The 12532-nt window shown below is 38.6% G+C and overlaps 2 protein-coding genes across 9 annotated transcripts in view; one reads left to right on the forward strand and one right to left on the reverse strand.

Moving 5' to 3' along the window:
* The window catches only part of CENPP (centromere protein P), a 237025-nt gene that overhangs the window by 161046 nt on the left and 63447 nt on the right, over nucleotides 1–12532 (forward strand). Inside the window, exon 6 of one of the 5 annotated variants that reach the window (XM_086315608.1) lies at nucleotides 9608–10305. The exons of 3 other annotated variants lie outside the window; for them this stretch is intronic. In XM_086315608.1, the coding sequence (XP_086171734.1) occupies nucleotides 9608–9697 (90 nt within the window). In that variant the 3' untranslated portion in view covers nucleotides 9698–10305. Of the gene's footprint in view, nucleotides 1–9607; nucleotides 10306–12532 lie in introns of those variants that run through there. One more of the 5 variants, XM_086315609.1, reaches the window with a different exon arrangement.
* ECM2 (extracellular matrix protein 2) overlaps nucleotides 1–12532 on the reverse strand; it is a 41261-nt gene that overhangs the window by 3362 nt on the left and 25367 nt on the right. For all 4 annotated transcript variants that reach the window (XM_086315598.1, XM_086315597.1, XM_086315596.1 and 1 more), the window contains exons 7-9: nucleotides 10727–10884; nucleotides 8109–8248; nucleotides 4240–4566 (exon numbers count right to left, since the gene is read on the reverse strand). In XM_086315598.1, the coding sequence (XP_086171724.1) occupies nucleotides 4240–4566; nucleotides 8109–8248; nucleotides 10727–10884 (625 nt within the window). The remainder of the gene's footprint in view (nucleotides 1–4239; nucleotides 4567–8108; nucleotides 8249–10726; nucleotides 10885–12532) is intronic.

A 12532-nucleotide genomic window follows, 5' to 3' on the forward strand; every position in this document is an offset into this window, starting at 1 on the left:
GCTCCGGGAGATGGTGTTGGACAGGGAAGCCTGACATTCTGTGATTCATAGGGTCACAAAGAGTCGGACACGACTGAGTGACTAAACTGAACTAAACTGAACACGTTGTGGCATTATTTATAGTATAAAGAAGTGGAAACAATCAAATGTCTATCAGTAAGAAGCTGGTTGAATAAAGTCCCTACATAATAGTACTATTCAGTTGTTAAAAAGAAAGAGGAAGTTTTCTACATACTGATTTGGAGTGATATTCAGGATATACTGATAATTTTTAAAAGTAAAGACTAGAAAAAAGAGAGAAAAGAATAATACTTATTCTTCTTATTCACAGATGAATAATACTTATGTGAGATAATTTGTATAATAATTCTGAGGGGGTATGGAATATAAATGTGTATGTTTCAGATCAGATCAGTCGCTCAGTCGTGTCCAACTCTTTGCGACCCCATGAATCGCAGCACGCCAGGCCTCCCTGTCCATCACCAACTCCCAGAGTTCACTCAGACTCACAGCCATCGAGTCAGTGATGCCATCCAGCCATCTCATCCTCTGTCGTCCCCTTCTCCTCTTGCCCCCAATCCCTCCCAGCATCAGAGTCTTTTCCAATGAGTCAACTCTTCGCATGAGGTGGCCAAAGTACTGGAGTTTCAGCTTTAGCATCATTTCTTCCAAAGAAATCCCAGGGCTAATCTCCTTCAGAATGGACTGGTTGGATCTCCTTGCAGTCCACGAGACTCTCAAGAGTCTTCTCCAACACCGCAGTTACAGAAGCATCAATTCTTCGGTGCTTACCCTTCTTCACGGTCCAACTCTCACATCCATACATGACCACTGCAAAAACCATAGCCTTGACTAGACGAACCTTTGTTGGCAAAGTAATGTCTCTGCTTTCGAATATGCTATCTAGGTTGGTCATAACTTTCCTTCCAAGGAGTAAGCGTCTTTTAATTTCATGGCTGCAGTCACCATCTGCAGTGATTTTGGAGCCCAGAAAAATAAAGTCAGCCACTGTTTCCCCATCTATTTCCCATGAAATGATGGGACTGGATGCCATGATCTTCGTTTTCTGAATGTTGAGCTTGAAGCCAACTTTTGCGCTCTCCACTTTCACTTTCATCAAGAGGCTTTTGAGTTCCTCTTCACTTTCTGCCATAAGGGTGGTGTCATCTGCATATCTGAGGTTATTGATATTTCTCCCGGCAATCTTGATTCCAGCTTGTGTTTCTTCCAACCCAGCGTTTCTCATGATGTACTCTGCATATAAGTTAAATAAGCAGGGTGACAATATACAGCCTTGACGAACTCCTTTTCCTATTTGGAACCAGTCTGTTGTTCCATGTCCAGTTCTAACTGTTGCTTCCTGACCTGCATACAAATTTCTCAAGAGGCAGATCAGGTGGTCTGATATTCTCATCTCTTTCAGAATTTCAGTTTCAAAAATAACACTGTAATCATCAACAGGAAATTAATTTAAAAATTTGATCAAAGGAGAAGGATGGAATACAGTATAAGGGACAGGCATAGAAAAATATTATGTAGGAAGTAGCAATTCCTAAAAAACTTTTGAACTGTAGTGTTGGAGAAGACTCTTGAGAGTCCCTTGGACTGCAAGGAGATCAAACTAGTCAGTCTTAAAGGCAATGAAACCAGTCAGACTTAAAGGAAGTCTTAAAGGAAATATTCATTGGAACGACTGATGCTGAAGCTGAAGCTCCAATACTTTGGCCACCTGATGAGAAGAACTGACTCATTAGAAAAGACCCTGATGCTGGGAAAGATTGAAGGCAGGAGGAGAAGGGGACGACAGAGGGTGAGATGGTTGGATGGCATCACTGACTTGATGGGCATCAGTTTAAGCAAGCTCCAGGAGTTGGTCATGAACAGGGAAGCCTGGTGTGCTGCAATCCATGGGGTCACAAAGAGTTGGACACGACCGAGTGACTGAATACTAAGCAAACTAAAGACCTATCTGAATATTAAATTGTTGACATACTGTTACAGAGAAAACTACTGTGCTTAAGCTATACATCCTCCTTGGAACATATTCAAAGGACAAATAGAACTACCAAAAACATAATAAACTTAATTAAATACTTTTGCTGTTAGTTGTAATAATGGTATACATTTATTACCTTACAAAATAGGTTTATATTGTTGGCAATGTAGAATTTCAACATAAGATAAGTCTACATCAGAAGGATTTCTCTATAATGGTAAATGTTTTTTTCTTTTGTTTTTTTTTCAATTGGAGGATAATTGCTTTACAATATTGTATTGGCCTCCACCATATATATCAGCCTATAATGATAAATTTGATTTGGGAATATCAGTATGAACTGTTTTTGTTCTTGTGTGTGTGTGTGTGTGTGTGTTTAACAAAAATGCATATTTCTGGCAGTCCACTGAAAGGCCTTGAGACTAAAAATACATTTGAAAGAAAGATGCCTGGTGCCCAGACTGGGGCCTCTGAACACTATTCCCCAGTGAAAGGAGCTAGGGCTCTTTGGAAGAAGGCTGGCATTGGCCTATAGTGGGTAATGTAAAAGTGAGCCATCCAAGATCTCTGGAGGCCTGTCCAAGGACTCAGGAGCCAGCTCGAAGGGCTCCATCAGCTGAAGATGAGACAGTTATTGCAACTGATGGAAACATTCTTAATATATAAAGCCATAAGTTCATATTGAGTCTCCAGAGAAAGAGAGAAGGCCAGAAACAAAGTAATAAAGCAAAAATATTTAGGCACCAACTTCTTTTTTTTTTCCTGAGACAGCCACTATTAAAATTTTTAAATCTTTTATAGTCTTTTTCATCTGTGGTTAATGCATATGTATAATTTTTTACAATTTTATAAAGATTGGCATAACATTGTATTAGTTTCAAGTATACAACATAATGATTAGATGTGTATGTGTGTGTGTGTGTGTGTGTGTGTGTGTATGGTTGAAATAATGACCACCATAAGTTAATTTGCATCACCTCACATAGTTACAAATTTGTAACCAACTTCTTACCATGATGGGCAATTTAAAGGAAAGAACAGAGCATTTATCTTACCTTTCAGAGTAAGGAACTTGCCCTTGCTGATAAGAAAATATTATTTACAGAGGAATGTGCTTAGTCGCTCAGTCATGTCTGACTCTTTGCAACCCCATGCATTGTAGCCCATCAAGCTCCTTTGTCCATGGGATTCTCCCAGCGAGAATACTGGAGTGGGTTGCCATTCCCTTCTCCAGGTTACAGAGGAATTCCATTTAACAAATGTGGAAAGAATGACAAAAATAGAAATTCACCATTTTGTTACCCCTAAGGAAATAACAGATGCAAGCAAGAGTCATCATGAGTAAAAAAACCATTGGTTTAGTGGTGGAGGAGAACGGTTATGATGGAGATATCATACCATTGCCACCTATATCCTACCAGAAGTGGGATAATTTATGCCTCCTGATGAAACACAATAAGAACCATATGGCACAACCTAGAAATTATCTTCCCCCCAAAAATTATACTCTGAATATTTTAAAGCCCTCCCCATCCCCACCACTTCCCTATAAACTTGACTCTTTGTTTTATTTTTTAGAAGTTTGTGTTTGGAATTTTAGAGATAGGTAAAAGAATAAAGAGTATAATCTTCAAAGACCAGACCACAGAGCTCAAGGATCTGTTAGCCTCATTGGCTGCACTAAGAATGTGTCCCAGGTTAATCTTGAGACATTCATACTTTTTAGGCAGGGGGGATGACTCAGTCAGCAAACAGAACACTCACAGAAAAATGTGTCCTCAGAAGTGAAGAAACTGAGTTTTAATAAATGTTTTCAGAATTTTGTTTTCAGAAAAATCTAGATAGAAGCAAGCAATTTTAATGTTAGCATACACTTAGGTTTTGTGCTCTACAGATCAGTGTGTTTGAAATCACATATGGAGGTAGGAGCAGCACCATAACATGCGGCCTTGAAGTCTCACTTGAAAGTGTCTCTAAGATTCTAGATATTATGTAATCATACTCTATTTTTTTAAAAATTTACATGGAAGTTTGCAAACATAGAAAAGTAGGGAAAAAACTGTAATGAATCCTTATGTACTTATTATCATCCAATTTCAACAATCGTTAACATTTGCCAGTGTTGTTTGATGCAACCTCTTGTCACTTTTTCTTTAAATTCCAGACATTATGTCATGATCATTTAATCAGATTTTTTTCACCCATAACAATTTAAATGGATATTTGAGAAAGTCAAAATTTACCGTATCTTGTTGTTGTTCAGTCTCAGGAAATGCAGTGCTTTCATTTCTTGTACCCCAGGTGGTATAGATTTTAATTCATTATGATCCAGAAACAGCTCTCGCAGAGAATGGTAAGCTCCATAGAAGGAGACTCGGTCTATGCCATCATCCACAAGCTTATTAAATGACAGGTACAAGTATTCCAGGCCTGGTTCCATGTGACCAAACACATAGCCAGGGATGCGTTCGATCTGGTTCCCGATGAGTACAAGGTGCACCAGCGACTTGGGTAGATAGGAGGGGACATGGTAGAGCTTGTTGTAGGAGAGGTCTATCGATTCTAGATTTCTAGAAGAGAGTAAACAGTGTGGGTGCATCAGGGCAGTGACTGTTAGCTCAAAGTTTTGACAAGCCAGTCAGGATGCTTGTCTGCTTTCATGCCAGTGTTTAGTAATGATTCCCAGTGCAAGTGTGGCTATATGACGGCTAGCTGCAAGGTTAGTGCTCTTACCTGGGTAACAGCTACTTGAGTTCCTGTCTTATGGAGAAGCACCAGAGTTGAGAGAGAAGAAACTGATGTCCTAGAGGTAATGCTGAGACCCAAAGAGGGCCCACAAATATCTCTGAGGCATAACTTACATTGGAAATAAAGTCCAAAGTTCTAGCTGACATCAAAACCCTATCCCTACCATCATCTTTGGTTCCAGCAAGGAAGTAGCAGTAAGAGGTCTGTGCATTCTTCTCCCACATTTGATCTGATAACTTGGGATCTGGAACTTGGGGTTAGAATGAGGGATCTAGAAAAAGTTGATAACCAATCAGAAGATCTGGGAAATGTGGTGAACTCCCTGGCTTTTTTCAGGAGCCTCACCTGCAGCTTCTGCCCACTGCATGAAGATTTTTCACTTGCTGAAGACTCGGTTGCCCTGCCACTGCCACATCCTGCTATACCTAAAGGGCCCTCAAGGTCTCTTTTCATCTCTGTCCTGCTTCTGAAACATGCCTATCCCCACGATGCTACTCAAATCCCTCATTCCCTCACGACATGACTTCAGATCTGCTCTGATGGCACCTGCTGCTGGGGCCTGACCCTGCTTCCCTGGGTAGCTAATCATCTCCCTCCTGACAGGCAAGGCCTCGACACTTTGCACTTCCCTGAGAGCTACAGCCTGGGACCATTGATTCCTCTCAAGGAAAGTGGGCTCTGTTTTTCCCTTCCTCTATCAGGTCATGCATTCTTCAGTCTCTTTTGTAAGACTTGAGATAGAGAAATAGTATCAAGGAATGAAGACAGTGTGGTATAGAATCTAGTGGTGAGGGAGGAGAAAAAGGGAGAAGGGCAGCTTGCTTCCTTACTGTATTGTTGTTATTGTTGTCTCTAAGTCATCTCTGACTCTTTGTGACTCCATGGACAGCAGCACACCAGGCTTCCCTGTCCTTCACAATCTCCCAGAGTTGGCTCAAACTCATGTGCATTGAGTCAATGTTGCCATCCAGTCATCTTATTCTCTGTTGTCCCCTTCTCCTCTTTCCTTCAGTCTTTCCTAGCATCAGAGTCTTTTCCAATGAGTGGGCTCTTCACATCAGGTGGCCAAAGTATTAGAGCTTCAGCTTTAGCATCAGTCCTTCCAATGAATGTTCAGGGTTGATTTTCTTTAGGACTGACTGGTTTGATCTCCCTGCTGTACAAGGGACTCTCAAAAGTCTTCTCTAGTACCATAATTTAAAGCATAAGTTCTTTGGAGCTCAGCCTTCTTTATGGTCCAACTCTCACATCCATACATGACTACTGGAAAAACCATAGCTTTGACTATACAAATGTTTGTTGACAAAGTACTGTCTCGGCTTTTTAGTATGCTGTCTAGATTTGTCATAACTTTCCTTCCAAAAAGTGTCTTTTAATTTTCTGGCTTCAGTCACAGTCTGCAGTAATTTTGGAGCCCAAGAAAATAAAATCTGTCATTGTTTCCACTTTTTACCCTTCTATTTGCCATGAACTGATGGGACTAGTTGCCATGATCTTAGTTTTTCAATTAGAGTTTTAAGCCAGCTTTTTCACTCTGCTCTTTCACCTTTATCAAGAGGCTCTTTAGTTCCTCTTCACTTTCTGACACTAGAGTTATATCATCTGCATATCTGAGGTTGTTATTTCTCCCAGCAATCTTGATTCCAGCTTGTGATTCATTCAGCCTGGCTTTTCACATGATGCACTCTGCATATAAGTTAAATAAGCAGGATGACAGTATACAGCCTTGACGTACTCTTTCCCTATTTGGAACCAGTCCATTGTTCCATGTCTAGTTCTAACTGTTGCTCCTTGAGCTGCATCCAGGTTTCTCAGGAGGCAGGTAAGGTGGTCTGGTATTCCCATCTCTTTAAGAATTTTTGTTTGTTGTGATCCACATAGCCAAAGGCTTTAGTGTAGTCAATGAAACAGAAGTAGATGGGGTTTTTGGAATTCCCTTGATTTTTCTATGATCCAACGGATATTGGCAATTTGATCTCTGGTTACTCTTCCTTTTCTAAATCTAGTTTGTACATCTGGAAGTTCTCAGTTCACATACCGTTGAAGCCTAGCTTGTAGGATTTTGAGCATTACCTTGCTAGCATGTGAAATGAGCAAATTGTATGATAGTTTGAACGTTCTTTGGTATTGGAATGAAAACTGACCTTTTCCAGTCCTGTGGCCACTGCTGAGTTTTCCAAATTTGCTGGCGTATTGAGTGCAGCACTTTAACAGCATTCTCTTTTAGGATTTGAAGTAGCCCCACTGGGATTCCATCACATCCACTAGCTTTGTTTATAATAATGCTTCCTAAGGCCCACTTGATATCACACTCCACGATATCTAGCTCCAGGTGAGTCACCACACCATCATGGTTATTTGAATCATTTAGACCTTTCTTGTACAGTTCTATATATTCTTGACATCTCTTCTAATCTCTTCTGCTTCTGTTAGGTCCTTGCCATTTCTGTCATTTATTGTGCCCATCTTTGCTTCAAATGTTCCCTTGGTATCTCCAGTTTTCTTGAAGAGATCTCTAGTCTTTCCCATTCTGTTGTTTTCCTCTATTTTTTGCTTTCCCATTCTGTTGTTTTCCTCTATTTTTTTGCATTGTTCACTTCAGAAGGCTTTCCTATCTCTCCTTTCTATTCTCTGGGACTCTGGATTCAATTGGGTATATCTGTCCTTTTCTCCTTTGCCTTTTGCTTCTCTTCTCAGCCATTTGTAAGTCCTTTTCAGACAACTACTTTGCCTTCTTGCATTTCTTTTTGGGGGAGTGGTTTTGGTCAACATCTCCTGTGCAGTGTTACAAACCTCTGTCCATAGTTCCTCAAGTACTCTATCAGATCTAGTCCCTTGAATCTATTTGTCACCTCCACTTATAATCATAAAGGATTTAATTTAGGTCATACCCAAATGGCCTAGTGGTTTTCCCTACTTTCTTCAATGTAAGCCTGAATTTTGAAATAAGGAACTGATGATCTGAGCCATAGTCAGCTCCAGGTCTTGTTTTTGCTGACTATATAGAGCTTCTCCATCTTCAGCTACAAAGACTATAATCCTCTCTGCAGGTAGAGGATTATCAAACTTAAAGTTCATGACTGCCTGTGAGGTCAACAGACCAGCACAGTGATCAGACCTTGGGTCATGCTGCTTGGGCTTGGCACTTGTACATTGTAGGTTATCCACAGCAGCAGTGACCATAGCTATCCTAACATCAGTTATATCATGAACAATTTGAACTCTGAAAATAACCAAGTTTTTGGTAGGGGGAGGTTCACTAAGAATGCTGTCATCTTCCTCACTCATTCATTTTCATACCCTGTTTAGTAATAGCAAAGGAAAAGAATTCATCTATGAACATCAAATTGTAGCATGTACTTACTCTTGATTTATCCAGGCTAAAGGAGCAATTCTATTTTCTTCAATTTTATTATAACGTAATCCAATGACATTGATCTTTCTGGTATGATTAAAAGAAATTTCAGTTATTTCTTCAATTTGGTTATTTTCTAGGTATAATTCCTGTAATTAAAAGAAAAGACATTTTTCTTCATATTACTTGATATGATAAATATATTCAATTTCACAGAATTAAAATATATTCAGTTTCACAGAATTAAAATCATGTTATAAACTGTTGTCATTAGTGTTAGTTAATGAAAGAGTCTTGCAGCTCTTCCAAATGAGTTAATTTTTTACATTGTCAGATTTTCTAGCTAGCAAAATAAAGTGTACTGTCTGTCATGGTTATGGAATTAAATGAATTTAATTATTTTTAACCATAAAATGATATGATATAGCATATCATGATAATTGTATAAAGCTTTCTAATTTATAAAACTTATTCACATAAATTATTTCATTTGGGCTTCAAAGACCTAGAAACTAAAAAATAGGTAGAAATTATCCCCATCTAGTAGTGAAAAAACTCAGGCCTGGAGAGATGGCAAGGTGTTTGCAAAGTTAAACGGCTGATACATGAGGGAATGCTTGCTGGCCCCAGCTTAGAGTCATCCTGTTTCCTGCCAGTCCATGCTGTCTGTAATTTTTTTAGGCTCACATTTTCAAGGTTTGTTTGTATTATAATTTCTTTAATTAAAAGTTCATTAAGAGCCTTCATTTAACATCAGGGTGAAGTTAGAACTATTAGTAAGTTGTCAGTAGCTAGCTGCCTTCAAGTTAAATTCATTTGACTTTACAAGGAATTTGTCACTCAGAAATCTTGTTGGAATTCAGAAGTATGATTTGTGTATATATATTTGGAGTAATTCCTATTGTCGTAATTTCCCCCTCTTTGTCATTTAATTTTGATATTGTTGGAACTGTGTAAAGTAAATTTTAGTGTTCTGCTTCATACCTATTTAGGGGTGAACTCTTATTAGTGGCTCCTAAACTTGATTGTAGGTTAGAATCACTCGTCAGCTTTTTAAAGTATAAATTCCAACTTAAATTAACAGAGCACACTCATTTATACGTTGAAACTGCACGTGTGAAGTGGTGCGTTGAAAGGGTTCAGAGTGTATGTACATGCATGGACAACAGCTCCCAAGAAGCTAGTAAGAGGGTCTTTAGAAAGAGAAACCAGGGATGGGAGTGTCAGACATGGAATGGAGACACACTTCCCTTTTGTACTATTCAAGTGTTGTGTGTGTGTGTTTTACTGTGTGCATGCATTATCTATTTAAAATTTTATTAAAAAAAAAAAACAATAAATTGTTGACCCCATTCTCCAAAGAACCTGATTTAGCATGTCTGGTATAGGCCCCAAAATCTGTATTTGTTTAGAATCCAAGTAATTCTGAGGTAAAGCTAGGTTATGAGTGCAACCTCAATTTTTACAGTTTTGGTAAATTCTAAATGCCTGTCTTAATCTACAAATAGGAGGAAGAGGAAGCATGGTGGCTGTATAGCAGCAGTATCAGATTGAGATTGATGGCCCTCTTTTGGCTCACTAGGTTCACAGCCATATGAAGCTTCATCCTGCTGGCTGATTGTTTATGGGACAGAAATAGAGCTCAGAGGAAGTAACCTACGGGTCACCTGGATCTGCTAAACCTCAGTTCTTAATGTGGAATGTCAGGGTGTACACTTAGCAGGGAAGGCCCCACCAGAGTACCCCCATAGTAAAGTGTGTCCTGTGTTGTAGCAAGGGAGACCACACACTTGGGCCGCAGGAAGTCTATCCAGAGGGGACGGACACCGGACAGTGCTAGTCAAAACTAGTAAGCTGTGAGAAGTGAGTGAGGGGTGGACTGCTCAGCAGCCTTCTCTGCAAATCTTGTCCATCCTTACAGGGTCACTGCTAGCCTAGGTGGGCCTCTGAGTGGAACAGACTGAGATGAACATCACATTTCCAGTTTGAGATAGTTTAAACTACTTTGCAAATCAAGGTGCTTTGTCCAAGTTGTACTTTCTGTTTGAACTTTGAGTTCATCTTCCCTATTCTCTCCCCAAGAGCTGTCAGTAAGACCAATTTTCACTTTACCAAGATTCTCTACTAGTAGTAATAATTCTGATTCATAATTTTGTATTGTTTGAAAACAGTACTCAAATTATAATAAATTTTATTTATAGCACCAGAATGACTCAGTTTAATATGCATCACGATAATCTTTTTTTGTTGTTGTTGTTTCCCTGTGAATTTTTTTTTTTTTTATGGAATTTATTTTTTTTTTTTATTCTTCCAATTTTATTTTATTTTTAAACTTTACATAATTGTATTAGTTTTGCCAAATATCAAAATGAATCCGCCACAGGTATACATGTGTTCCCCATCCCGAACCCTCCTCCCTCCTCCCTCCCCATACCATCCCTCTGGGCCGTCCCAATGCACCAGCCCCAAGCATCCAGCATCATGCATCGAACCTGGACTGGCAACTCGTTTCCTACATGATATTTTACATGTTTCATTGCCATTCTCCCAAATCTTCAATATATTGTTTGTTTTGTCATTGTGTGCTATATTTAAAGTATAAAACATTATAAAGAAAATATTGGTACCTCAATAGAAGCAGGAAGACCCTGTGGTATAATTCTAAATTTATTTCTTCCCAGACGCAGGTAGGATAGGCTCTTCAAATGTTTGAAAGCTAAGGAATTGACATTGGTTTCACTGAGATTGTTTCCTTCCAATTCTAAAGTGACCAATTGATTTAAGTCTATAAAAAAAAAATTATTGTGATATTATGATTTAAAAACATGCAATTTCTATAGGCTTTCAAAATTTCATGTGAGATGTTCACTTTATTTGGACGACTAATGTTATAGCTTCTTTCTTTGAATCCCCCCATAGAGCCTTTTCCCAAGTACTCTTCACATTTGCACAACAAATGTTCAGTTCAGCCAGGACTCAGTGCTGACTGCATGGTTCAGGAGAGACACACCTGTAGAGAAATCACTGTTGTGTTGTATGATGAAAGTTTGTAACCCTCATACCAAAGCCAAAAAACACCACAGAAAGAAAGAAAATTATAGGCAAATATCACTGAAAAATATATATGCAAAATAACTAACAAAATACTGGGAAACCAAATTTAATAATACATTAAAAGGATCATAAACTGTAATCAAGTGGGACTTGTTTCAGAGATGCTAGAATGGCTTAATATCCACAAATAAATCAGTGTGATACACCACATTAACAAATTGACAAATAAAAGTAATATGATCACCTCAATAGAGGCAAAAAAAGCTTTTGACAAAATTCAATATCCATTTATGTAAAGACTCAACAAAGTGGGTACAGAGGGAACATCCCTCAACATATATGACAAACCTACAGCCAATATCATACTCAAAAGTGAAAAGCTCGAAGCATATCCTCTAAAATCAGGAATAAGACAAGGATGCCCAATCTTACTGCTTTTATTCAACATAATGCTGGAAGTCCCAGCCATAGCAATCAGACAAGGCAAAGAAAGGAATCCAAGTTGGGAAGGAAGAAGTAAAATTGTCACTGTAGACAACATGATACTATATATATAGAAAATTGTAAAGACTGCCTCCAAAAAGCTATTACAACTAGTACATGAATTCAGTAAAGTTTCAGGATACAAAATTAATACACAGAAATCTGTTGAGCTTCTATACACTGGCAATAAACTATCAGAAAGAGAAATATTAAGAAGACAGCCCCATTTCCAATTGCCTCAAAAAGAATAAAAACTTAGGAATAAATGTAAACAAGGAGGTAAAAGACCTGTACTCAGAAAACTATGAGACACTGATGAAAAAATAATTGAAGGCAACACAGACAAACGGAAAGATATTCCATGTGCATAAACTAGAAGAGTTAATACTGTTAAAATTACTATACTGCCTAAAAAGACAGTCTACAGATTCAGTGCAATCCCTATCAAAATACCAATGGCATTTTTCACAAAACTAGAACATGTAAGTGTAATATTTGTATGGAAGTGCAGAAGATCTCAAATAGCGAAAACAATCGAGAAAGAAGAACAAAGCTGGATAGATCACACTCCCTGTTTTCAGGCTACAGTAATTGAAACAGTGTGGTACTACCACAAAAACAGACCTGGAGACCAATGGAACAGAATAGAGAGCCCAGAAATAAACCCACACATTTATGGTCAATTAATCTTTGAGAAAGGGAGTTAAGAATGTACAGTATGGAAAGGAGCGTTTGTATAATGAACAGAAGTCAGAAGAAGGAGGTGGGGGAGCAGGACACCACCCAGAGGTGGCAATGAAGTATTTGCAAAGACAGATAGGTATGAAATGGTGGCATAACCAGGGAGGTACAGAGAGTGTAATGCAATGGGTGGTTCCTTTTTTCAGGACACAAAA

Source organism: Bos grunniens, chromosome 8, assembly GCF_055505025.1.
Source record: "Bos grunniens cultivar Pamir isolate PY7600 chromosome 8, Bosgru_T2T1.0, whole genome shotgun sequence".
NCBI classification, from domain to species: Eukaryota; Metazoa; Chordata; class Mammalia; order Artiodactyla; family Bovidae; genus Bos; species Bos grunniens.